Source organism: Eretmochelys imbricata, chromosome 9 (genome assembly GCF_965152235.1).
Source record: "Eretmochelys imbricata isolate rEreImb1 chromosome 9, rEreImb1.hap1, whole genome shotgun sequence".
In the NCBI taxonomy this organism is placed as follows: domain Eukaryota; kingdom Metazoa; phylum Chordata; order Testudines; family Cheloniidae; genus Eretmochelys; species Eretmochelys imbricata.
Genome location: NC_135580.1, coordinates 4,561,817 through 4,586,998, shown reverse-complemented (window position 1 = coordinate 4,586,998; position 25,182 = coordinate 4,561,817). Strand labels below are relative to the sequence as shown.

The following is a 25,182-nucleotide window of genomic DNA, read 5'->3' as shown; positions in this document are numbered from 1 at the left end:
CCCCTGAAACCTGCTCACAGGCCAAGAACTCATGCCCTAAATGCGACTGGGTTCGGATCTCAGAGGATTTTTGTTGTTGGAAGTGGATGGCAGTTCCATGGAACCTCACTTTCAGTTCTGCCAGTCGCCTCACGGGGGAAGTACCCTTACCAGGTGAAGGTCTCAGCAGGACTCCTACATTGTTTGAATTAAAGGTGACCCTGCAAAGAAGAATAAAATATAGGTACTTGGGTCAGTGCCCCTCTCGATCTCTTCAGGATGGACAGAGAAGGCTTTGGTTAGTTGGTTTTCTCCTCCCCACCCCCGTGTTTGTTTTTGACATTAGGAATTCAGGACTTGTCTACCCTGGAAGTCTTTTTGATGCCTGAAATGATGACATCAAAGGGGAAGGAAACATGAGCATTTGAGAATGGAAGGGATGTTTAGCCAAACGGTTTAAAGCTCTTGGTTTTTGACTGTTTGTTAAGACATCTTTACCTTCAATGACTAACCAACATTCTGGATAAAGTACCCAACTGTTAAAGATTCATTGACAACCTTTCAACAAGGCATTGAGAGTTCACAATCGTCTGATGGTGCTAAAGGAGTTGGCGGATATGATTGCAGAGCCATTGGCCATTATCTTTGAAAACTTCTGGTGGTCAGGGGAGGTGCTGGACGACTGGAAAAAGGCTAATGTAGTGCCCATCTTTAAATGTTGATGAGCTCTTTGCTGCCAGTTAGCGATGGGAAACACAGTCTGTGTGTTAAACCTGAGCTGGGAATTATGTCCAAATACCAAACTATTTGTTACACTTACTGTCCCCCTCCTTCTGCCTTGGGGGCAGAAACCTTCTCGAGAAGAATGACAAAAAAGGGAAGGAGGAAGATCCGGGGAACTACAAGCCAGTCAGCCTCACCTCAGTACCTGGAAAAATCATGGAGCAGGTCTTCAAGGAATCAATTTTGAAGCATTTAGAGGAGAGGAAAGTGATCGGGAATAGTCAGCATGGATTCACCAAGGGCAAGTCATGCCTGACTAACCTAATTGCCTTCTATGATGAGATAACTGGCTCTGTGGATGAGGGGAAAGCAGTGGACAGGTTATTCCTTGACTTTAGCAAAGCTTTTGATACGGTCTCCCACAGGATTCTTGCCAGCAAGTTAAAGAAGTATGGGCTGGATGAACGGACTATAAGGTGGATAGAAAGCTGGCTAGATCGTCGGGCTCAACGGGCAGTGATCAATGGCTCCATGTCTAGTTGGCAGCCGCTATCAAGCGGAGTGCCCCAAGCGTTGGTCCTCGGGCCGGTTTTGTTCAATGTCTTCATTAAAGATTCGGAGGACGGCGTGGATTGCACTCTCAGCAAGTTTTCAGATGACACTAAACTAGATACACTGGAGGATAGGGATAGGATACAGAGTGACCTAGACAAATCGGAGGATTGGGCCAAAAGAAATCTGATGAGGTTCAACAAGGACAAGTGCAGAGTCCTGCACTTAGGATGGAAGAATCCCGTGCACTGCTACAGACTTGGGACCAGTTCTGCAGAAAAGGACCTAGGGGTTACAGTGGACGAGAAGCTGGATATGAGTCAACAGTGTGCCCTTGTTGCCAAGAAGGCTAATGGCATTTTGGGCTGTATAAGGAGAAGCATTGCCAGCAGATCGAGGGACCTGATCGTTCCCCTCTATTGGACATTGGTGAGGCCTCATCTGGAGTACTGGGTCCAGTTTTGGGCCCCACACTACAAGAGGGATGTGGAAAAATTGGAAAGAGTCCAGCGGAAGGCAACAAAAATGATTAAGGGGCTGGAGCACATGACTTATGAGGAGAAGCTGAGGAAACTGGGATTATTTAGTCTGCAGAAGAGAAGGGTAAGGGGGGATTTGATAGCTGCTTTCAGCTACCTGAAAGGGGGCTCCAAAGAGGATGGATCTAGACGGTTCTCAGTGGTAGCAGATGACAGAACGAGGAGTAATGGTCTCAAGTTGCAATGGGGGTGGTTTAGGTTGGATATTAGGAAAAACTTTTTCACTAGGAGCGTGGTGAAGCACTGGAATGGGTTCCCTAGGGGAGTGGTGGAATCTTCTTCCATGGGGGTTTTTAAGGTCAGGCTTGACAAAGCCCTGGCTGGGATGATTTAGTTGGGGTTGGTCCTGCTTTGAGCAGGGGGTTGGACTAGGTGACCTCCTGAGGTCCCTTCCAACCCTCATATCTATGATTTATCATAAAGAAGCAAAAAAGAAACGAAAAGGCCCAGTTTTTTAATAATACATCCTTAAAAGGGTTCACCATCAGGCAGAGGTGGAGCTGAGAAGCTATTTCAAACATGTACACTGAAAGGCATTAATTCTCAGCAGCATTGAAGGATCAAAACCAGACTTTTTAAGAAAAATGGGATAGTGATATTGAAGGGAGATATAACAGGGGAAATAGCTCCTGACTAGAACTGGTCAAATATGTATTTTATTCTCTCCAAAATAATGAACATTTTTTGTTCAGATTGACAGTTTTCCCTGGAGTTGTGAGAATTTGGTCAAAACACCCAGAACCAATTTTTGGTTGTTGATTCTGGTTGTTGAAAACTAAAAAAATCAGTTTTTTGAGGGGGGCGGGGGGTATAAAAACTGAAACACATTGACAGACACAAATTATCTCATAAAAATGAATACATAGTGAGAAATCCATTTTTTGCTGGGGGGGACTGATGAAAAGTCTTCCAGCATCTGTCGTCCTGCTATAGAACAGGAAGGTCAACCTGCATCATCCATTAGTAATGTCTGAGAAGATTGTTTCAAACTCTCATTCCAATGGTATCTCACTTGCTTAACAGAAGAAAATATCCAATTTAGGCAGTGACCTTTCCTGGGGAGATTGTAGGGAGCAGGGAAGGTCCTGGAGGACCTGCCCACATGGGAACAGGTGAAGCTGATGACAGAATGTACCCTACCTAGTGACTCTTTGTCTGTTTGTGAGACTGCCAATAGGAGTTGATTTATTCTTGTTATACAACTGAATTTCTCAACTCCTGGTTGCTACTAGAAGCTTCATAGGTTACTTGCTGGAAACAGACTTTCAGGCCAGTGTAGTGTCATAGTATACTAAAGCATGGGACATATTTGTAATGGAAAAATTGATACACCTGATTTGAACAGAAGAGGGATCAAACTTATAAATTTGGCTTCCTTTTTTTTTTTTTTAAAGACTGAGAACAGTCATCAGTGGTAAAACCAAAAGATCAGTGATGCTTTTCTGAGTTCTTATGTCTCTCAGATTTGGAGTATAGCATCTCAGAAGAATGAGACTGATGGAGATGTTATCACAGAACACAATTCTAAGAACTCCTCCACCTGACTGATGTCAAGTACAGAATTTCCCGCTTTCTTGAAAAGAAAGAGTTGGTGTGTTTAGACAGGTCAGTGGGGATGCTGTTGTACTTGGTTGACAACAAGTGGTTCGAAAGATTCATCTGGTCAGTTGTATGATTTTTTGCAGTCTCTGTAAGTTAAATGTTTATCACCAGGGTGTCCAATATGTTGTTCTCCAGCGATGTAACCCATTGATCCACATGTAAATGAGTATAAGGTATAGGAAAAGCCATGTGTGTGAGATAGCCTGTGCTGATATTTGCCTCTAGAGTAATGATCCTAAGGTATGGATCTGAAATGAAATCCTAGATGAAAGCAGCAATTAACCAAATAAGCCACCCTGACTTTAACCATACTTTATTCCATAAACAAGTTCATTCTTGCATACAGGTTATTCAAGAAAATTGTATAAGCCTGGAAATCTTATCTCAGCATCTTTTAATTCTGTAATGACCCTTGTACTGAATTACACACACCGTACTTAACTGCTTCTAAGATCCTCCCAGGGTACATTGATGCACTAGAATACTTCCCTGTTTCTCAAGATGTCTCCATATTTCTGTTGTTTTCTTAAGACAACTCACTGGAAAACATAGCAGATACTGCACACCAGCTCTTAACACATGAAGGCCAAGAGGTCTCATTTCTAAGCACACATTAAAATGTTTGCATCGCTAGATCTAAAATCTGTGAGCCAAATTCTGGTGCTCTTCATATGAATGGCAAAACTTCCTTTGATCAGGACTTGGCTCTGTGGAAGCCATACTAAAGAGAAAATATATCTAGTCCTTGGAGACTAGCTCTCCTAGTCTGTCCCTTCCACCAAATGCAAAACTGTTCCCTCTGGCATCTTCTCTGAGTCTGTGTCCAGTCTAGTTTTAAGTGGTTCAAGCCAACGGGCCTTCCACCACTTCCCTAGGAAGACAATTCTAAAACCTCCGATACCTTTCTTATTAGGAAATGTTTATATTTGATTATCCTTAGCATAATTCCTTCTTTCTTTCTTATTTCAAGTCTGTCCAAAGGTCTGCTAGGCTGTCTAATTACTGGATACATACATCCCTTCTAGTAATACCTACTCATCTCATTCTGATGGAAATTGTTTAGCGTTTTGAGCCATCTATTTTCATTTCATTAAATAGGATGTTCATTTGTCCAAACCCACTGGGTCCCAGGAGAAGAAAAATAAGACCCACGAGTGAGCTTAAAAGCCAAACAGCCAATAGAGTGAATTTTCTTTACCTTTCTGTCTTACATCGGGCATGTGCAGCGTTGGTGGACACTTTAATGCTGATTTGAAACTTCACGAGCAGCATGTGTCTTCCCTTCTGCAGAGTGGGTACCCTGCCTCTGGCTCGGCATCAGACGCTCCTTTGTTCAGACCCGAGGATGAGCTGGAACATCTGACCAAGAAGATGCTGTACGACATGGAGAATCCACCCTCTGATGACTACTTCGGTAAGTGCCGCGTCACATTGAATAAATCTACCCAGGGCCTTTTGATCTATTTACCACGCTCTGTGACGGGGAGACTTGACAGCCACACTGCTAATGCAGTGGCATTAGTAATGATGGATTCGTTTGGTATGCTTGGGCATGTAGTGTAATTGTTCATAGGGATCCCTCTGTAGTTTCAACATAAAACTGATGCTCTATAACTGTATTTTTAAACTCTCACCAGTGATTAAGGTCAATGTTTCAGTGCCTGGTTTTTTCTGATACCATCAGTCTGCAACCTCTCTAGCTATTGGGTCAAATTCAGCCTTGGTGTAAGTTGGTGCAATATCATAGGGCCTGATTCTGATTTCACTTGCATTGGTGTAAGCAAGAGCAATTCCACTTGGCCCAATGGACTTCAGTGGAAATATACCAAGGTTAATTATAGCTTCTTATAACCATTGTTCCTTTTTTGAGCAGGGGGTGGGACTAGATGACCTCCTGAGGTCCCTTCCAACCCTGATGTTCTATGATTCTATGAACCATGTCATCTTGTTTGTCTGAAAGAGGCGAGCCACTGATTCCCTTTTTAAAGGTATTTAATTGTGGTATCTCATGCCTCTGTATAAAATACAAGTTAGTGTGAGCTTTGGATTATGTGGTGAAGTCAAGCAACTCAGTCATTCTTGAAATTTCCCACTATCTGCACTTCAATTTCTCATAAACTTGGCGGATAGATCTGTCAGGGAAACCCAGTGGTATGAAATGGAGCTTGAGTTTTGCTTGGCACTTATAGTTGTGAAGCTGAAATATTTATGTCTTGCAGGCTAATGCTGCATCACTAGATGACTTGACTCCTTTCAGAGTATGATTTTTGACAGAGAGGGCTGTATGGCTCAGGGGAATGGGATATAAAACCCTTCAACTTTAGGTCATTGGTAAGACCATCGATTGGAAACAGCTGCCATTTGCCACCCAGTGGCTGTTTAGTTTACATGAAATTAAATGAGTGAACTGGTTCTAGCACCCAGTGTAGGTGCCCAAATCACCAGACCAGTCAGAAATTGCCAGCCATGTTATCCTCAGCAATAAGGTCAAAGATTGAATGGCCATGGAGCAAGCTAGGAAACCAGCAACCTGCAAAAACCCAAGTCTTAGCTCAGGCAGATGACATATAAGCTGGGCACTGAACAATCTACGGATCACACTTAATTCTCAGGTTGCCGGGATGGACTAGTGCATCCAACCTGAGGCCTCCAGTCTCAGTTTTCTTTTAAACATCATTTACCAGCAGGAGAGAGGTGATTGGCATGTGCCCTGTTGTTTTGTAGAATTCCTCCTCATTTCTGCTCAGCCTCTTGAGCGCCATACAGCACTTTGGGGAAACTATCCAGAGCTAATTGTGCATCTATCAAAAAAAGTAGGGAAGGGGGCGGGGAACCCAGCTTAGAACAGAACCACAGGGGATGATAAAACCAGATACCCAGACAGTCCTTGAACAAGTCACTTTAAAAAAAATTTCCAAACTTGCATCCAGGTTGAGCTACGCTTTCACGTACAAAAGAGGCATTCTGACATGGCAGTGCAGGGAGGGAGCTCACTCTGCTGCAGCTTGTGCTGTGGATAAATACGGAAAGCCACGCTCCCGGGCTATCAATCCAGCACCTTTCACCAGCATTAAACCCACTTGGAAAAAAATTAAGGATGAAAGCGGGGGGGAAGCGTTTGGACTTTGCATGGTTAACTGTCTGAACCAACCTTTCTGCCTTTGTAGCCAGGCTGCATTTATTTAGTATAGTACCACGGACCATACAAGCTAAAGATTCATATGGCACATTGATCAAATAATCAGAAAAAAGGACAAGTGGGCAGAGACATTGACTCTGATTTGCATTAAATATCTTCTGCCTGAGGTCTAAATGCCATGGTAATTGTAGCATACCAGATAGCTGTCAACTAATCACTTTATTAGTTTGAATTAAGAAAACTGGATCTCAGCATATTAAAAGTTGGTTAAGAGCAGATAGGTTTTGAACTGAGGAATCCAATTAACCTTGCTGGAAAGCTTCAGGGCGTTATATTAAGTCATGAAAATGATTTGTCCAAATAATTACATTTGAACTGTCATGCTGGAGAAAGGTCATTTTACTTGGTCCGTCAACACTCAGGGTCGTCTCTTTAACAGCTCTCCTGCTGCTAGTCAGTTTCTCTTTTCACGTCTCTGGTTTCAATCAGGTCATTTGGTTTCCGGATGCTATGTCGGCACAGCTGATGTTCCTAGAAAAGGAAGTGGAATAGGGATCGGTAAAGTTCTGTCTACTCTTAGCTCTGGAAGTATCGGCTAAACCCCCTACAAGGCTAGAGGATGAGTTCAGAGGCAGGGCAGCCTGCAGCTCCATCAGCTCTGTTTTCACCAATACACATCGTTGTAGCTTCGCTTGATGGAAATTACTGTAGACGATTTCACACACAAGAGAATAGCTTTAGCCAATAAACATTGTAAAAGAAATCACCCAAGCACATACAATTGAAGGCAAGGGATAGTTCACATGCATTCCTTGAGAGGCAAGAACGAGGAACAGCAGCAGTTAGACAGGAGAAGCAAGATAATGATTTGTCATCTATCATATATCTCGTCTCCTATCAGCTTGTGATATAATCACGGAGATACCCTCAGGGTTCTCGTTGGCTAAAGATATATCCTCATCCTGAGCAATAAAGACCAAATTCTCATATGGAAATTGTCACGATATAAATGCTATCACGCCTGCACAATGTTGGATATTCTTCTATCTTCCGTATGATTCATTATTAATTATCTGTATTACCTTAGTGCCTAGGAGCCCTAGTCATGGACACAGAACAAAAGCACAGTCCCTCATATGGCCCCATTACCATAGTATCTGAGTGTCTCACAATCTCGAATGTATATGTTCTCTCAACACCACTGTGAGGAAGGACAGGGCCGTTTTCCCCATCCATACAATGGGGGGGGCGGTCCTGCGGCACAGAGTGGCTAAATGACTTTCCCAAGGTCACACTGGAAGTCTGTGGCAGAGCAGGGACTTAACGCTCGATCTTCCAAGTCCTACACTGATGCCTTAATCATTTGTTCAGCTAATGATCTCTAATAAATTACCTTTTATTATATTCCTTTACATTAAGAAGGATCTCCAAGTATTGTATGGACTGTTCATGTAGAGATCCTTTACACTCGTTCACCTCTGAAACGTTGTCCTCCCTTTAGTGGCATCTGGTATATTCCTGCAAGTGGATGGTTTGATTTGGTGAAGGGTAAACTCCTCATGTTGAAGCTCGAGGGGAAATTGCAGCTAAGTTGGTACTTGGCCAGCACATGTGGCTTAACGCCCCATCTCCTGCCAAAAGTCTCATGGGGCCTTTAATGGCTACAAGTGATGCGGACCTCAGCTTTATGTCTCATCTAATGAAGGCACTTTCAGCAACACAACAGCCTGCGTCACCACGCGGGCAATGATGATTAAGATAGAAAAAGTGCCATCAGGACCCCTGTCCACTGACTCACTGTTGGTCCCTCAACTCCTGTTGTTGGGACCAGCTAGCTCCAACTCTTGTGAGCAACAGAGGACTCACGGGTCATGCACAGCTGGCTTGCAACAAAGTGTCCTGACTGGCCAGAGTAACCAACAGAACCAGCACTTTATTCCCCCGGCTGCTCAGTGTTTACACCCTCAAGTGGGATCACTCCTGTTCCTAGCCTCCCTCCAGTCCTGCTCTGGCTCTGTTCCTGCTTTACTCTGGCCCTGCTCAGTTCCTGATTCCAGTTCCAACCCTTGGCTCTGACTCCTGGTTCCTGACCCTGGCTCTGACCACTATGTATCGCCACCCGCTGCAGGCCCGGCTGCCCACTGCTCTGACCACTAGCCCCAGCCGCCCTGACTATGTTTGTGTGAAAGTATGAAAGAAAATAAAGGAAGGTCAGATTTTGGTCCAGCTGACTTGACCGCTGCTCCCCCTTTACATTCTGCTGGTGCCTTTTGGCAAGCAGCTGCTGGATACAAGAGGCCAGTCATTTTTTACAATGCTTATTTTGAGCTTGTTTTAACTGCAGACTATTTGAGGAGTCAAAGCCCGGTGCCATTTGTCTCGTTAAAACAAAGAGAGGTGATGTGACCGAGCAGCCCCTCAGGATAAGGCATCTTGGTAGGGAAAGTGCAGTCGCAGAGGGCTGCGGGTGGTGTTTGCCGTGCGTCTTGCAGCAGACCCGAAATAACCATCTGGAGTGTGTTTGCAAGCGAGGGGGCAGTTTGTTCAGTCCTGTGCAGACAAAGCTGCCTTTTCCAAGGAGCTCGCAGTTATCCCCCGGTGTGCGGGAGAGGTGCATACGGGGCTGTTGGTTTCCTCAGAGAGAGCTTTGGAAGGGATTTTATTAAAGAAGTTTCTTCTTCTGTCTTTCCAGAGGTCTGGTCCTCCTCTCATCAGTGAAACCCCATTGATGTGGGGAAATTACTTCAGATTTACTCCTTTTTAAATGAAAGGAGAGCTGCCGCCATGAGCATGCAAATCATCTCACTGCCCTTCCCCATGGCACTTCATCTGCACATGCTGTTTATTCCTTTCTTGGCTTTTGCAATCCTCCGATTGTAGCTATATAGATTATTGTTGTTATGGCATCTTGCAGGGTGTGGCTCATGGTAACAAGGGAGCACTGGGCTCACTACAGACCTGCCCACCTGCTGCACAGATAACCCAGGAATGCCACTGGTTGTCTTCGGTCGCAGCTCACCAGTGCAAGAAAGGGCACAATTTTTGTCTTGAGTTTTTCTGAGGCACAGCCACTTGGTTTACAGACTAGCACGGCTGCAGACAAGCGGTCTGAAACAAAATTACCACCTTAAATTCCAACCCCAGAATTGTGATTGTGGGTGATAAAATCCCATCTGAACAGCATGCCTTTTTGTTTTTAGCTCCCTGGTTAAGTCTGAATCTCTGGCCGTCAGCAAAATCTTATTTTCACTTGTAAATGGAGCTGATCTGATAATGAAGTCACTTAAAAGAGAATAAGTGCAGAGCACCGGGCTATCATTTTTACAGAGAACTTTCCTGACTACCCCGTGCTGTAACGCAAAGGTGGATTGCAGATCATGAATTGAAGTGATTTTTGTCTTGACTCTGAATAAATGAAAGACTATGGTTTTCTGGTGTCTGCTAGGAAGAATGAAATGCTATGGTGAAATATCAGAGAATGTTACTGTGACGCGTTTGATCACAGAAACCCTCTTCGGACTGTTACCTGGTGTGCTGAGACTACCTCTGAGCCCATTTTCTCTGGGCCTCCAGAAGTCTGCCTTGTTGAACCAGACACGCCAGCCTGCTGCAACACAGACCCAGGGTCTGAACCACGCGCCCCAAAGCTGCAGACTTAACTAAAAACAGCTTAAGAAGTGCTCCTGTCTCCAGCACCCAGACACCCAGCTCCCAATGGGATTCAAACCCCAAATGAATCCGTTTTACTCTGTATAAAGCTTATACAGGGTAAACTCATAAATTGTCCACCCTCTGTAACACTGATTGATAGATATGCACAGCTGTTTGCTCCCCCAGGTATTAATTACTTACTCTGGGTTAATTAATAAGCAAAAGTGATCTTATTAAGTATAAAAAGTAGGATTTAAGTGATTCCAAGTAATAACAGACAGAACAAATTTCAGAGTAACAGCCGTATTAGTCTGTATTCGCAAAAAGAAAAGGAGTACTTGTGGCACCTTAGAGACTAACCAATTTATTTGAGCATAAGCTTTCGTGAGCTACAGCTCACTTCATCGGATGCAGTGATGAAGTGAGCTGTAGCTCACGAAAGCTCATGCTCAAATAAATTGGTTAGTCTCTAAGGTGCCACAAGTACTCCTTTTCTTTAGACAGAACAAAGTAAGTTATCAAGCAAAATAAAACAAAACACGGAAGTCTAAGCCTAATACATGAAGAAACTGATTACCAATAAAATCTCACCCTCACCAATAAGCTTCTTTCACAGACTAGACTCCTTTTGAGTCTGGGCCCAATCCTTTCCCCTGGTACAGTGCTTGTTACAGTTCAGGTGGTAGCTAGGGGATTTCTCATGACTGCAGCCTCCTTTGTTCTGTTCCACCCCCTTATATAGCTTTGGCACAAGGTGGGAATCTTTTGTCTCTGAGTCCCCACCCCTCCTTCTAAATGGAAGAGCACGAGGTTTAAGATGGATTCCAGTACCACATGACATGGTCACATATCCTGTGAGACCCCAAGCCTTCATTCTTCCTGGCCTGACTCACGGGAAGGCTTACAAGTAAACAGAACCGTTTACAACCAATTGTCCTAGTTGATGGGAGCCACCAAGACTCCAAACCGCCCTTAATGGCCCACACTTTGCATAATTACAGTAGGACCTCTCAGAGTTATATTTCATATTTCTAGTTTCAGATACAAGAATGATACATTTATACAAATAGGATGACCACACTCAGTAGATTATAAACTTTGTAATGATATCTTGCAAGAGACCTTTTGTATGAAGCATATTCCAGTTACATTATATTCACACTCATTACCATATTTTCATAAAATCATATGGAGTGCAACATCACAGTTACAGCAACCTGCAGTGACCTCCCTACTGTGTATTTAAAGATCAACATATTCATTTAAAAACTTCCTACACTGGGATGATGATTGATTATTGATGCAGTGGTGTGATGTTATCTGATTAAAATATGACCATATAGATCATTGTGGCAACACTGTTATATATTTGCAATAAATCTTGTATAAAATGTGGCCTGTAAGATGTCATGGAAAGGTTATGATTTGCTGGTTAGGATTATGCTATCTGTATGCATGTATCATTTTTGTATTTGAAGTTATGAGTATTGGCTCTTTACCTAGATTTCAAATGTTTGCTCCTGGGGTAACATCAGTTAGCTAGCACATCTTGGAGGAACTATTCAAATTAAATGGCTCATCAAGAAACATTTAACTGACAGTGGACCATGGGAGATGCCCATCTACACTGAATGGACTGTCCTGCAAAGGTTCTGTCTGGGATATGGGTCATGATTTCCTGCTGTGACTAAGGAAAATTATGCATGGACATGTGACTTGTCTATGTGATTCCAAACCCCATCTTGTCACCTGTGATTTTTCCACTAGCTGTGCTGAGGGCTTTGTTCGAAACAGTGAGTTTCCTTCCACATGGCAGAAGCTATAAAAGACCCTGGAAACACCTCCATTTTGCCTCTCTCCTGCACCAGTCTCTGGACTATGGATTTATACTAATGGGAGCATTCTAACCAAGGGACTGAGGTCCTTCCAATGATTTGGAAGCAGCCAGAGACTTGACTTAAGCCAGAAGTTTATTCCATCACTGCTACAAGCCTAAACCAAGTACTTTGCAATTACTGTATGTATTTGATTCCTTTAACCAATTTTAACTCTCACCTAACTTTCTTTCTTTTTTATAAATAAACCTTTAGATTTTAGACACTAAGGGATTGGCATCAGCATGATTATTGGATCAGATCTGAGTTGTATATTGACCTGGGTGTGTGGCTGGTCCTTTGGGATCAAATGGATCTTTTATTTGAGGAGATTGGTTTTAAAGAACCACTCATCTCTAAGTTTAATGTTTTGGGGGTGATACAAGGAGTGGAATGCCTAAGGAAACTGCTTTTATGACTTCTTGTTAGCCAGTGTGGTGAAACAGAAGTTTTACTTTTGTTACTGGTTTGGTATATCTCATGGGAGAATAACCTCCAGTTTTGGGGTGTATCTGCCCTTTTTCTCAGCAGTTTGTCCTGAATTTGATATTCTCAGTTGTGACCCACAAAGGCACGGTGACAGGTGGTAATGGCCAAAATGTGCTAGATGCTGTGAAAACACATAGGAAGACAGTCCCTTCACTGAAGAGGCTGCAAGTTATGAAGAGAATGATTCAACCCTCAAAAACAAAACTGTCCCCCGCCCCCAAATCAATATCTCCTGGATGCAAACAAAAGCAACACTTTCTTTTTTAAAACAGTTAAATAAAAATCCATTATCAAACTTACTGGAGAGCCAGAAAATAAAATATTGGGGGACTTGCTGGCTAGAGGATTGATAATGATTAGGTGATTTGCCCAAGGTCACACAGGAAGTGTGTGGCAGAGTTGAGAACCGAACAAAGAAATCCTTCGAGCCCAATGTGCTATTTTCCAGCCTTCTTCTCATTTGAAGACAAAATCAACAACATTTCACTTCTTCCGGTGTAGAATAATGCAATTGTGCTTAAGGCTCTATTGGTGTTGAAATCATAACCATATTTTGGGGTGTTAATAACATGGCTGTGAAAACAAGAAAGAGAGAAAAGTGCTCCAGGATCAAACTTAGTAATCTTAAGTGATATTAATATAATGTACCCACTAATGCTATCACACTGCAGAATTTAGATAATACACAGCTATTATAAAAACTGATAATTCACCGTAGTAATCAGTTACTTTCCAGTCTAACAACCAGCATGCCATTACAGGTAGGGGTGCGCAGTGTAGTGTGGATTGTTTCTTCTGTTTTTCATTGTTAGCATTTGTCTTTTTGTTTTTATTGGTGTTTTTGTCTTCTGTTTGTGGTTTTCTCTGGGTGTTTTGAATGTCGCATTGTTTAGTGGGGGGAGGCTATTTTAGCTGAGAGTGAAATACACTAAAGAATCATTATAAACAGAACTTTCTCATTTATTGAGTGTCTTCCCCCCAGCGTTTTTCAGTCGGAAATGTACAAAAAGTGTTTTTTTTAAAAAGGAATCGCTTTGACTCAGATTGTGTGAGATGAATCATAACCCACTTTCTCATCTGAGAGGCGCAAGAAAAAATTCCAGCTCTGCTCTTGGCGTCAGCATAATCAACATGGAGTGCTTGTCAGAGGCACAAAAAGGAGGGGGAGCATCAGAAGAATGAAACGAATCAAAAGTGGTAGAACTCTCTCATTTCTTCTTCTCGAGCCTGCCAGTGCATCACACTGGGGCTCGTCATGTCATCCATGGAGCACACCTGCCTGCAGTCAGTGTTTTCTTGGCTAAGACGCAAGGTCGGGATGGGCGTTCAAAAGCCTAGCCATTGATGGTCCAAACGGGTATTCAAATCATGAAACCCCACTTCGACACATCTGTAGGTTTCTGAATGCTGCCCATCAGTCAAGAACAAAAACTCCTCTTGACTTGCAAAACACGATGTACCTTATCAACCATCTTGACTGCGAGAGCGCCCTATTGATTGGAGCGTGTATGGCAAACATGAGACCCTGTGATCTGCCAGCTTTCCAGTCCAGTAAAGGAAAACAGAAGACAAACTTCAACTAGTAATAAGACTGAGGTGGCTGTGAATTTAAATCGTGAAATCAAGTCTGATTCATTATGGATATCCTTAATTTACGAATGTGCTTGCTCATATTAGAATTTTTTTTTTCATTTGTGTCTCTCCTAAGCTCCAGGCACATACAAATGTTACAGCCAGTAATTACTACTCTACTTACATGGGCCAATGATCTTAATGTTTCATGGGGAGGGTTCATTGAGAGTCCAGAAGGGCATTCCACCCACCCCAAGCATAGCACTGCACAATTAGGTACATGATAGAGGCATGCTTATAGGCATTCCGGGAATAAGGAAGGAAACCTTCCACCCAACTCTGCACTGTGCATTAATGTACAGTAGAGATGATAGATGTAAGTGTGTGGGAGGAGGGTTGAATCATCTTCTGCAGCATCATATATTGGTCACTGCTAGAGGTAGGCTACTGAACTTCGTGGACTAATGGTCTCAAATGCTCTAGGCTTAATTCACTTCGCAATTAAACCATTTTCTTTCCTGGACCCAATAATGGCTTTAGCACATCCCTACAATGCACCTAGTTGTGAAACTGGAGCTTCCATTTGCTTATTTTTATGAATCAAGCCCTGTGTTCCATTCATCCAGTAAACGGCACTGTAACACAATTTCCCCCATAAATGCTGGTTCCAGACACTACCTTGAGAGGTTAATAACTTGCTCTGTAGCAAACACATGTTCTGATTCTGATTACACATGAGTGAACAGACAGAATAAATGATTTGTAGCTGTTTATGTGAGGGCAGTTTTTGAGGACCGGAGATGGTTTCTTGGTTTTTTTTTTTTTTTTATCGTTTTGCATTATATTTTTGGCTTTAAAAACCCGCTGTTTGCTGAAACGTCAGTATTTCCTCCTCATCTGCATGCCCTGCAAGGGTAATTCATTCTAGCTGCTGCCCCCTAAATGCCATGTTCAGAGGAAGCCTGCTTCCTTCACCTTGATGTGCTCTAATGAATGAGTGGGAGTGAGCCACAATACCAATGGGCCTCCCCTTTCTGCATGTGGTGATTGTTTCCAAAAATCAGCTTTTACCTTTGCCATGGCTCAATGGTGAGCTGGGTTCTGATGCAGCCAGTACAACCCACCTGAAGGTCTGGTTGGTCAAACTAAGTCCTCTTTCCAGTATCTCTCTCCTTATGGGAGGCACAGAGTGACTGCTGGGTTTGATACTTGCTAAGAGATTTCCTTCCTCCCCGTACTCTGTCACAACAGTTGAGATCAGCTGACACCCTCTGCCTCTCACTCCCTTTTTGATAGTCCCTTGCAAATCCTTACTAGATCTGAACCATCTTCAGTGGTGCTGACTCTCCAGGGCTGTTGGGGGCGGGGGAATGAGTTAACAGCGTCTGCAATGGGAGCCAAGTTAGGGCAAAGCTTGGCTCTTTTGCAAATCCCATCCCATGTCTTTATGGTTATAGCTTGTAGACCCCTGGGCTTGATCAAAACATCAGTCACCAAGTGCTACGTGCGTCTGTAATTCCCCAGTGACTGCTCATTCAGTAACACCCCTACTGGCACCAAACCAGTCATAACCTCTTCCTCTATGCACATTGTATTTCTAAATATAGAGTTGTTTTTTATGTTCAGAAATATTGTCTAGTTTCTTTGCATAGAATAGAATAAAATGAAAAGGAAGATAAAATCTAACATGTACATTCTGGATATGCAACGCTTGATGCACCCTGTACATAATATCCCTCATTTGGAGGGGTGGGGACAATCATCATGGATACATAAGGAAGTAACACAGGAGGAAGAATAGCTGTTTGCCATTCTGTTCAGTGTGAGCAGAGGATGGCCACTTCATTTTTATGACAAATTGCTTGCCCCCGGTGGCTATGAGGTATCCAGAAATGGATTGTGGATTCTCAGGCCTTGTCTACACAGGAAAGTTTCACCAGTTTAACATATGACGTGATTGGAAACTGATTTAGTTAAACTGGTGCAAGAGGCTGTGTGGACTTATGATGATGATTTAAATGATTTAATTGGGGATTGGTCCTGCTTTGAGCAGGGGGTTGGACTAGATGACCTCCTGAGGTCCCTTCCAACCCTGATATTCTATGATTCTATGACTTTCTTATTTCACTTTAAACCAGGCTTAGGTTAAATTGATTAGGAACTGGATAACTGTCCACACAGGTTTGTACTGGATTAAAAAGTGATTTAAGTTAAACCACTGCAATTTCTGCATATCCATAAGGCCTCAGTCCTGTTCCTAATGTCACAAAGTCCCTCCCCCAGTGAACAGTAACTCAGTGTGGCTTTGTCCCCCTCTAGTGGCTAGGTCACAAATAGAGTCTTACGGGTCTGCTACTGCCTCTGGACCTGGTCTGATAGTTCAAGCAGGAGAGGCGCTTGTGCATTGAGATCCAGAGGTCCTAGGTTTGAACTCCACAGGCAATCCACACACAGGCGTTGTTACACGGTAGTTGACACCTTTGTGGGCAGTCCCATCAGAAAAGCTATGAGCTGAATTGACAAGTAGTGACCTACGGTCCCTCGAGCTAGGGATAGAGGCGTGCTGGTGGTACAGTGTTAGGGAGCTGTGCCCTGATTCAGCCCATGCTGTCCCTGAGCTGTGGATAAACAGAGGACTTCATTCTCTAGAGCCATCAATCCAAAATCTTTTCCCAAGCAGAGCATTTGCTTTTAAAATAGAAATGGTATTTGTAGGCCAGGCTTGACAGGAGTAATTGGATGTGGGCAAGGCCTTATTTTTTGGGAGACAGGATTAGGGAGGTAAATGGATCAGCAAGCTGGAAACAGAATGTCTGTACTAGCTAAGAAGAGGGAACACCCAGGGTACAGTTGACAATGCACCAGATAACAATGGGTAAGAGGAGCCTGGAACATAAAATGAGGGGGAAGGAGTCGGTTGTGCATGGACAGTGCATGATGTACTGGGATTGGTTCCTACAAAGTGACCACACCAATCCCAAAACACGTCATACAATGTATAGTAAATACAATGTAATGTGTGAATGTAGGTAAAGAAAGAGGTTTACTGTGTAATTTTGGATGTGCGGTACGGCCTATACCCACCATCTGCGCTTGAGTTGGATCAACTCAGTGTGGCTTTGCGGTATGCCAAAGAAGGGAACCTACGTCATGAGGCTGGAGCCGAACTGAGTTCCTGAGGACCAAGTGGAATAGATTTAGAGGGAGCCTCAACAGTATTTTGTAGGGTGCCAATTAGTCTCCAGCTCCCAACTTTCTCTCTCTCTCCATTGCAGGCACTGCTTCCACCAGAGTGGGGCAGGGTGTAGGATGGGGGAGCGCGAGAGAGGGAATTAATGTGCCTAAGTTCTGTCCAATTTTGCATAATTGCTTTTTGCACAATTGCTAGGAATGGATTAATCTTTTTATTGCTTGCCTCATTTCATGAAGCAATAGCATGACCTTTAGGATAAGAGAAGAGGAGAGACCTACTGCAGCCCTGCACAGAGGACAAAAGTTCAAGGTTTTTACATTCACAGCACTGAGACATAGAGTGGGGAAATGATCCTTCAGGAAACGTGAGATAATTGCCTCTGGCCCTGGACAGTTGCATGTGTCTAGAAGAATGGAAACCTACTCTGAAACCTAGATGAGGAGCATCTCACAGGCAGATGACTTGGAGCACAGCCCAGCTGGGTCATGCGCACAATCTGGGCTGCATCATCAGCTCATGTGTGTTGGTGAGCGTAGCTCCATTGATTTTGGTGAAGCTGCACCAGTTTACATCTCCTGAGCTGGTGATTTGGTCCAGTATATCTAGAATGAGCTCATTTGAGAGTCAAGATGCCATTGGCTGCCTGCTTACACTTTAGGGGTGGGTAGAAGGCAGACAGTGTGGGGGTTAGTGCTGCAAGGTAATGAATGTAATGAAATTAATGGGTAGCAGCTTTAAAACAAATAAAAGGAAGTTCTTCACTCAGCGCACAGTCAACCTGTGGAACTCCTTGCCTGAGGAGGTTGTGAAGGCTAGGACTATAACCGGGTTTAAAACAGAACTGGATAAATTCATGGAGGCTAAGTCCATTAATGGCTATTAGCCAGGATGGGTAAGGAATGGTGTCCCTAGCCTCTGTTTGTCAGAGGGTGGAGATGGATGGCAGGAGAGAGATCACTAGATCATTACCTGTTAGGCTCACTCCCTCTGGGGCACCTGGCATTGGCCGCTGTCGGTAGACAGGATACTGGGCTGGATGGACCTTTGGTCTGACCCAGTCTGGCCGTTCTTATCATAGAATCATAGAATATCAGGGTTGGAAGGGACCTCAGGAGGTCATCTAGTCCAATCCCCTGCTCAAAAGCAGGACCAATCCCCAATTAAATCATCCCAGCCAGGGCTTTGTCAAGCCTGACCTTAAAAACTTCTAAGGAAGGAGATTCCACCACCTCCCTAGGCAACGCATTCCAGTGTTTCACCACCCTCCTATGAAAAAGTTTTTCCTAATATCCAACCTAAACCTCCCCCAGTGCAACTTGAGACCATTACTCCTTGTCCTGTCCTCTTCCACCACTGAGAATAGTCTAGAACCATCCTCTCTGGATCCACCTCTCAGGTAGTTGAAAGCAGCTATCAAATCCCGCCTCATTCTTCTCTTCTGCAGACTAAACAATCCCAGTTCCCTCAGCCTCTCCTCATAAGTCATGTGTTCCAGACTCCTAATCATTTTTGTTGCCCTTCGCTGGACTCTTTCCAATTTATCCACATCCTTCTTGTAGTGTGGAGCCCAAAACTGGACACAGTACTCCAGATGAGGCCTCACCAATGTCGAATAGAGGGGGATGATCACGTCCCTCGATCTGCTCGCTATGCCCCTACTTATACATCCCAAAATGCCATTGGCCTTCTTGGCAACAAGGGCACACTGCTGACTCATATCCAGCTTCTCGTCCACTCTCACCCCTAGGTCCTTTTCCGCAGAACTGCTGCCTAGCCATTCGGTCCCTAGTCTGTAGCTGTGCATTGGGTTCTTCCGTCCTAAGTGTAGGACCCTGCACTTCTCCTTATTGAACCTCATCAGATTTCTTTTGGCTCAATCCTCCAATTTGTCTAGGTCCCTCTGTATCCTATCCCTGCCCTCCAGTGTATCTACCACTCCTCCCAGTTTAGTATCATCCGCAAATTTGCTGAGAGTGCAATCCACACCATCCTCCAGATCATTTATGAAGATATTGAACAAAACCGGCCCCAGGACTGACCTCTGGGGCACTCCACTTGACACCGGCTGCCAACTAGACATGGAGCCATTGATCACTACCCGTTGAGCCTGACAATCTAGCCATTGTTCTTATGTAAGACGTTTCACAGGTTTTCTTTGAGCAAATGTCCCCTGGTTTTGCTTCTCTTTCTGCTAGCAATATCCCCTGATAACGGTTGGAGCCTGGCCCGCCGCTATTCGTAGGAAGAGGCTTTTGCCATATCTCAGATAGAGAAGTATCTTCCCAAACCGCGGTCAGCATTTGAGTCTGTTTCATCCCATCTGTGCCTTGTAGTGGAAAGAATGGTTCGGTTTTCCTTTTAAGTGGCGTTGGAGTGATGAAACCCAAACAGATGAGCCCCAGGCTCGGGTCAAGCATCACAAAGTTTGGATGCAGATCTGAAACTAACTCGAAAGCGAGTGCAACCCTCTGTTCTAGAAATTGGATTGGAGTCTTCCCAGGAACTGACTTACGTGCTGTGTTCGAGTGCTCTTGATCCATGCCAGGGCCAAAAACAGGAGGACTGTGGAAAGGAAAAATAATTTACAAATAGACAAATTTAACCAAACTGTTTTGAACCTCAAAACCCATTTGGATCATGTGAGTCATTGTTTTGTTTAAACCAAATTGAGTCTCACTGTGCTTCATGTTCTGTTTTGGATACAAGTTGCAACAAGCCATAACTCCTGCCTTTCTACCACACTCCTCCACCATGTACTCTGCATAGGCCGCATGTGCTATAGGGATACCATTTTTAAAATGCTTTGGAGAGTTATTGGTACTATTTTTCCATCTGCCTCTGCGAGTAAGAGCAGGCTCCCTTCATACCAACAATCCAGCTCTCAGAGGAGGATACAGTTTTAGCAACATCAAATAACGACCTTAAAAGAACTTTCTCTCCATAATGGTGTCATGGTTTTAAGGGATGGTGTCTCTGGCCCTTGCAGTAGTAAAACCAAGTGGTGTGTGCCCCTTTCAGAAGGGAAGAGCCTCCTCTTTGCAGTTGAACAGAGCTCTCAGTTCTTGCACTAACTGGTAATCAGATAGTGAACCTCGAGTCTGAGTGGGAAAGAAGGAAACCGCTATCTGGTGTAAAGAAAAGTGAAGGCAGCTGTTCAGAGCTGCTCAGAAGTTTGGAGTGACAGAAGTTCGGCCCAGGGGAAATGGGTTAGTGTCAGAGTGCAGGTCAGGCACTCAAAGGTGCACAATGGATTCAGTTTAACACCTGGGCAGTGTGTAGGCAGAAATGCATCATACACCTGGCATTGCTGCATGGATTCCTATTCAAAGGAGTCAGGTGTCCCACCGAAATTCAGTGGGGCTTGTGCATCCAGCACCCTTAGACTCCTTCGACAATCCCAGGCCTGAAAGCCTTTGGTGGTTTGACAGCCCAGCAGCAAGCTTCTGTTGGAGTCTCTTCTCTTTGCCACCTTCTTCCTTTCTCCCAGCTTTTGCTCCCTTGTTTTCTATTTAGCGACATTTCCTCAACTGCTCCTCCCCAGGCAGGCGTGAGGCAGGTTGGCAGACAGGAGCAATTGGCAGAGCGAGAATCTCTGACTCAAAGTTTCACATCTCCTACTTCTTACCAGGCTTTTCCACTTCCCCACGGAACAGAGGACACAACACACTCTGCTTCCTGCCACTTGCAAGTCCAGCAGTCTGGCAAGGTGGAAGCAGGCTGCCGAACACCAGCTGGAGTGCTGGCCGGTGGAGAATGAACCATGTCCCTCAGGCTCAGCAGTGCTCCAGTGAGCAGTGTGTGATTTTGGGGGCTGGTTGTGAGTCTGGGAGAATGCTGACAGCCTTTGCCAGGAGGAGATGAAATGATTGGCTTGGGGAGGAAGGGGCGGTTTTTGCGGTTTTGTTTGTACAGCACCTAGCACAACAGGTCCTGGTCCAGGACTAGGCTCCTAGGTGCTGCAGTAATGCAGATAATAATAACTCTGAATAACTTCCATTAGGTCACTTCTGGATGAACAGTAGAAGTCCGTCTGTTCCCCACTGTGGGCTGAAAAGCTGGTATCTGTGTCAGTGCGTGTTGTGGCCAGGCTGATGTGTTCTTTTTCACCTGCCCAGTGGCTTGGTTCTCAGCTGAGCATCCACTAAGGGGCCCGGGTTTCTGTCTGAATTTGCAAAAAGAAAAGGAGTACTTGTGGCACCTTAGAGACTAACCAATTTATTAGTCTCTAAGGTGCCACACGTACTCCTTTTCTTTTTGTGAATACAGACTAACACGGCTGTTACTCTGAAACCTGTCTGAATTTGGAACTCTTGTATTTTGGGGCTCAGAGCAGCTGGGAATCAGCACCTTTTGTCACGACCGGGATGTGGACAGTCTGGCCTAAGCGAGTAGGACCAGGAGTCAGGTTTAGTGGTCAGAGCAGGAATAGGGCCTGGTAGCTGGAGCAGTAGTTGAGAGTTGGTGGTAAAGCCCGGGGTCAGAACCAGAGTCAGAAACTAGGAGTCAAGCCGAAGGACAGACCCAGAGTCATGAGTCTCGCCAGATATCACAGCTGGAGTCAGAGACCAGGAATCAATCCAAGGGTCAGAGTCAGGGACCAGTGGGATCTGTTATAGCAGGAGGCCCGGTACAGTCGAGTTGCAGAGACAGCTTCCTGCTTAAATAGTGCACCTGGACCAACCAGAGATGTTGCCAAAAGGGATTTCTCTGAGCGGCACTTCGTGTGATGCTTAGGCCCCCCGGGTTTACAGAGCATTAATTGCAGGTCTTCCATGGTTGCCTGGTGGTAGAGTGGAAGTGTTTGTCACCCGGAGCCCTGCAGACTGGGGTTGTTGCCCTCCAGTTCCTTACACATTTGGCCTCTAGGAGTGGGTGGGGAGGGCTGCAAGCATTCATCGAGTATTAAATGTCTGAGGAGGAGGTGACCTCATTTGGCCTCAGAGTTTTGTGCTGCATTGCCGCTCCCGCAAACAAGTGGGGTGGGTGTAGCAAGCCCTAGAACCACCCACCACTGCTTCTACCAGCAAGTAGAAGCACCTTGAGTTACCACGTCAGAGCGCTGAGCCAGCACCTTTTGTGTACAGCTGTGCTTGGCATCCGATGGGAAAGCCAGAGCCCCACCCAGCCCCCGCCTGCGCAGTGGCTGGGACTTCCGTCACCAAACCACCAGAAACGTATTTTTGTGGCTCCCCAAAAGAGGATCCTGAGATCTTGTCTAGAATTTCAGAACAGGTCCCGCAGACCAGGGGAATGCCCAGAAAGTCACTACCACCCCCAGAGGGGTGGGGGAAGAGAGACCGATTTCCATCACACACTCTGCCCTTTGTTTTCCGCACGAGTTTCAATCAAACCTTTTAGATAGACGTTTGTTTCTCTATTTGTGTCCTTTCTGTTTCAAGAGTTAAGTCTCGCAATGATGATGTTGAAAATGTAAGTGCAAAGGGATGCATCTCAGTGGATGGTACTGGAGTTCCGGAGCCGTTCATAGGAATTTACAGTCTGGATCAAACATAAAGTCCATCAGTATCCTGTCTCTGACAGCAGCCAGCACCAGCTGCTTCAGTGGAAGTCATAAGAACCTGCCCGATAGCACTGATGGGATAACTTGCCCCCAAGAACATTTCCTTCTGAGTAAAGCCAGATGATTTTTTTTTTCCAGCTGAAACTTTTCTGTTGGGTGAAAATGCCAATCTCGCAACCCTGTAACATTTCACAAATTCATGTCAGTTTCGCTGAATTGTTTCAGCAAGAGGGGCGGGGGGAACAAAACAAAAATCCAAAGAAAAGTGGGAACATTTCATTCCAGTGTTTTCTAAACTAAACGTTTTGATTTTAGGGGCCAGAATAACTTTTCGTGATGAAATTTCCTTTGATTTTACTTGGTTTTCAATGCAATATCATTCTTAAAAGCCACTCCACGTCAAAACAAAATGTTCTGTTCAGCCCAAAGCAATTTTTTGTTCACCAAAAATTCCAGGCTGTTGGTTTGGGGTTGACTGTCAGCAACCAAACCCTCCATTCTTCACGCAGCGGCTTAAGCCCTAAGCAGCAGCAGCAGCTTGTTTTTCAACTGAGCAATCCTTTCTGTTGAAAATATTCATTTGTAAATGAAACTTTGAAGCAAACTTTCTCTCCTTTTTTTTTTTTCAAACTGGGAAAGGGAGATGGGGAAGTAGAAAGTGAGAGGAAGTGTTTTTTTTCCCCACCTCCACTTCCTCTCACTTTTCTTCCCCCACCCTTCCTCTGTTTCTGGTGGGGGCGGGGGATTTTTTTTTTTAAAGTGGGCTTTTTCCAACCTAATTTAAACAAACAAACAAAAAATCATTCTGGAATTTACAGTGCAAAACAAAGAATTACATGAAAAAAAAATCAAACAAAACAAATCTTTCCTTTTTAATTTTTTTCATTAAGCATATATGCCTCTTTAAAATCCGCTCAGTGTATATCCCATCTAAAGTGCCCATTCCTTTTTCATCACCCGAACACCAGTTTCAGTTCAGGCTAGATCAGTAGTGACCAGTGTGTCACAGGTGGCCGCAGTCCCTCATATCCCTTCTGGAAGTAGTCCTCCCTTGCCAGGGTTAAGGCACATTGGTAATGCACTGTAGGGAAGCTTGTTCTGCCAGTTCCCATGCTATGGCTGCTCTGTGGGTAGAGTGCTTTGATCTAATCGGGCACCATTCATCAGCATTAAAGGAAATAAAGTACGTCTTGCTCTATCCTCTGCATGTCCATGATCGATCAGCAAAGGAGGTTTCCTTTATTATTATTTTTTTCCATCTCAAGATGTTACACTGAGGCTGTAATTCAACCACTTTGCAAATGGTAAAACATCTGCCCCCAAGGGAAACAATACAACAAAAACCAGAACCTGCTGCAAAAAGTGAGCATTAAGTCAAGTACTATAGAACATCACTGACCCCCACTGGGCTGGGAGACCCATTGCAGGCTACCAGTTTCTGGGGACTAGCAAATAACCAGTCGGGCACAAGAAAACAGTTCAAGTCTCCTGTGTTGCGACAGGTACCTAGTCAGTGCTGGGTCATCATCAGAAGCTCAGATCAGAATAGCCCCTAGCTTTGTGGGAAATCCAGGTCCAAACTTTGCAGGTGGCTCTCATGATGGGAATCGACTCAATCAAACCCCAGATGTGGACATTAAGAATGCTCTAGTCCTCACCTGACCTTTGGAGCTCGGCCCCATCATGGTTGCAGCAATTTAGGAAAATTACTTTGGACCATGCAAATGCACTGTATTCTGCTTAGTAAAAGTGATGGGATAACCTGCCCTTGAGCCTTTTTGGGGGGAGCATGGGGAAGGGAGGAGTTAGGTTCCAGGGGTTTTTCACCAGGCATAAGAGGCATTATTGCAATCCCATTGTTCCAGGGAGCACAGTGGGTTGCTCCCTCATAATGCCTCAATTAAATCAAAGGAGCCAGGGAGCAGCTTCCCACCCTCCTTCCTCTCAGAGCTTGCCCAGGCACCCTGGGGTGACAGCACAGTTTGGCAGGAAGCACATTCGTCGTGCCTACTGGGGAGTTGTGATCAGGTTCGTATCTGCTGAGGCAAATCTCTCCTGGAGCACCTTGTACTGCAGGCCTGTGTAACAGTGGAGAAAGAGATGGCCCTGTGGATGGGGCCTCAGAAGACCTGGCTTCAATTTCTGTCTGTGCCACAAACTTCCTGGGTAACCATGGGCAAGTTGTTGACCAATCTGAGCCTCAGCTCCCCATCTGCAATAGCACTTACAGGGTGTGGTGAGGATTAATCCACCAATGCTTCTGAGTTGTTCCAATAGGAACAGGTGAGCAGCATGGGAAAGTCTCTGAGAAGATATCAGGAAGGCTTAGAGACAAGGTGGGTGATGGT

At 44.6% G+C, this 25,182-nt stretch overlaps 1 protein-coding gene across 1 annotated transcript in view; it reads left to right on the top strand.

The window, feature by feature from the left end:
* The window catches only part of LPP (LIM domain containing preferred translocation partner in lipoma), a 394,796-nt gene that overhangs the window by 301,171 nt on the left and 68,443 nt on the right, over positions 1 to 25,182 (top strand). Inside the window, exon 8 of the mRNA XM_077826260.1 lies at positions 4,686 to 4,809. Within this exon, the coding sequence (XP_077682386.1) occupies positions 4,686 to 4,809 (124 nt within the window). The remainder of the gene's footprint in view (positions 1 to 4,685; positions 4,810 to 25,182) is intronic.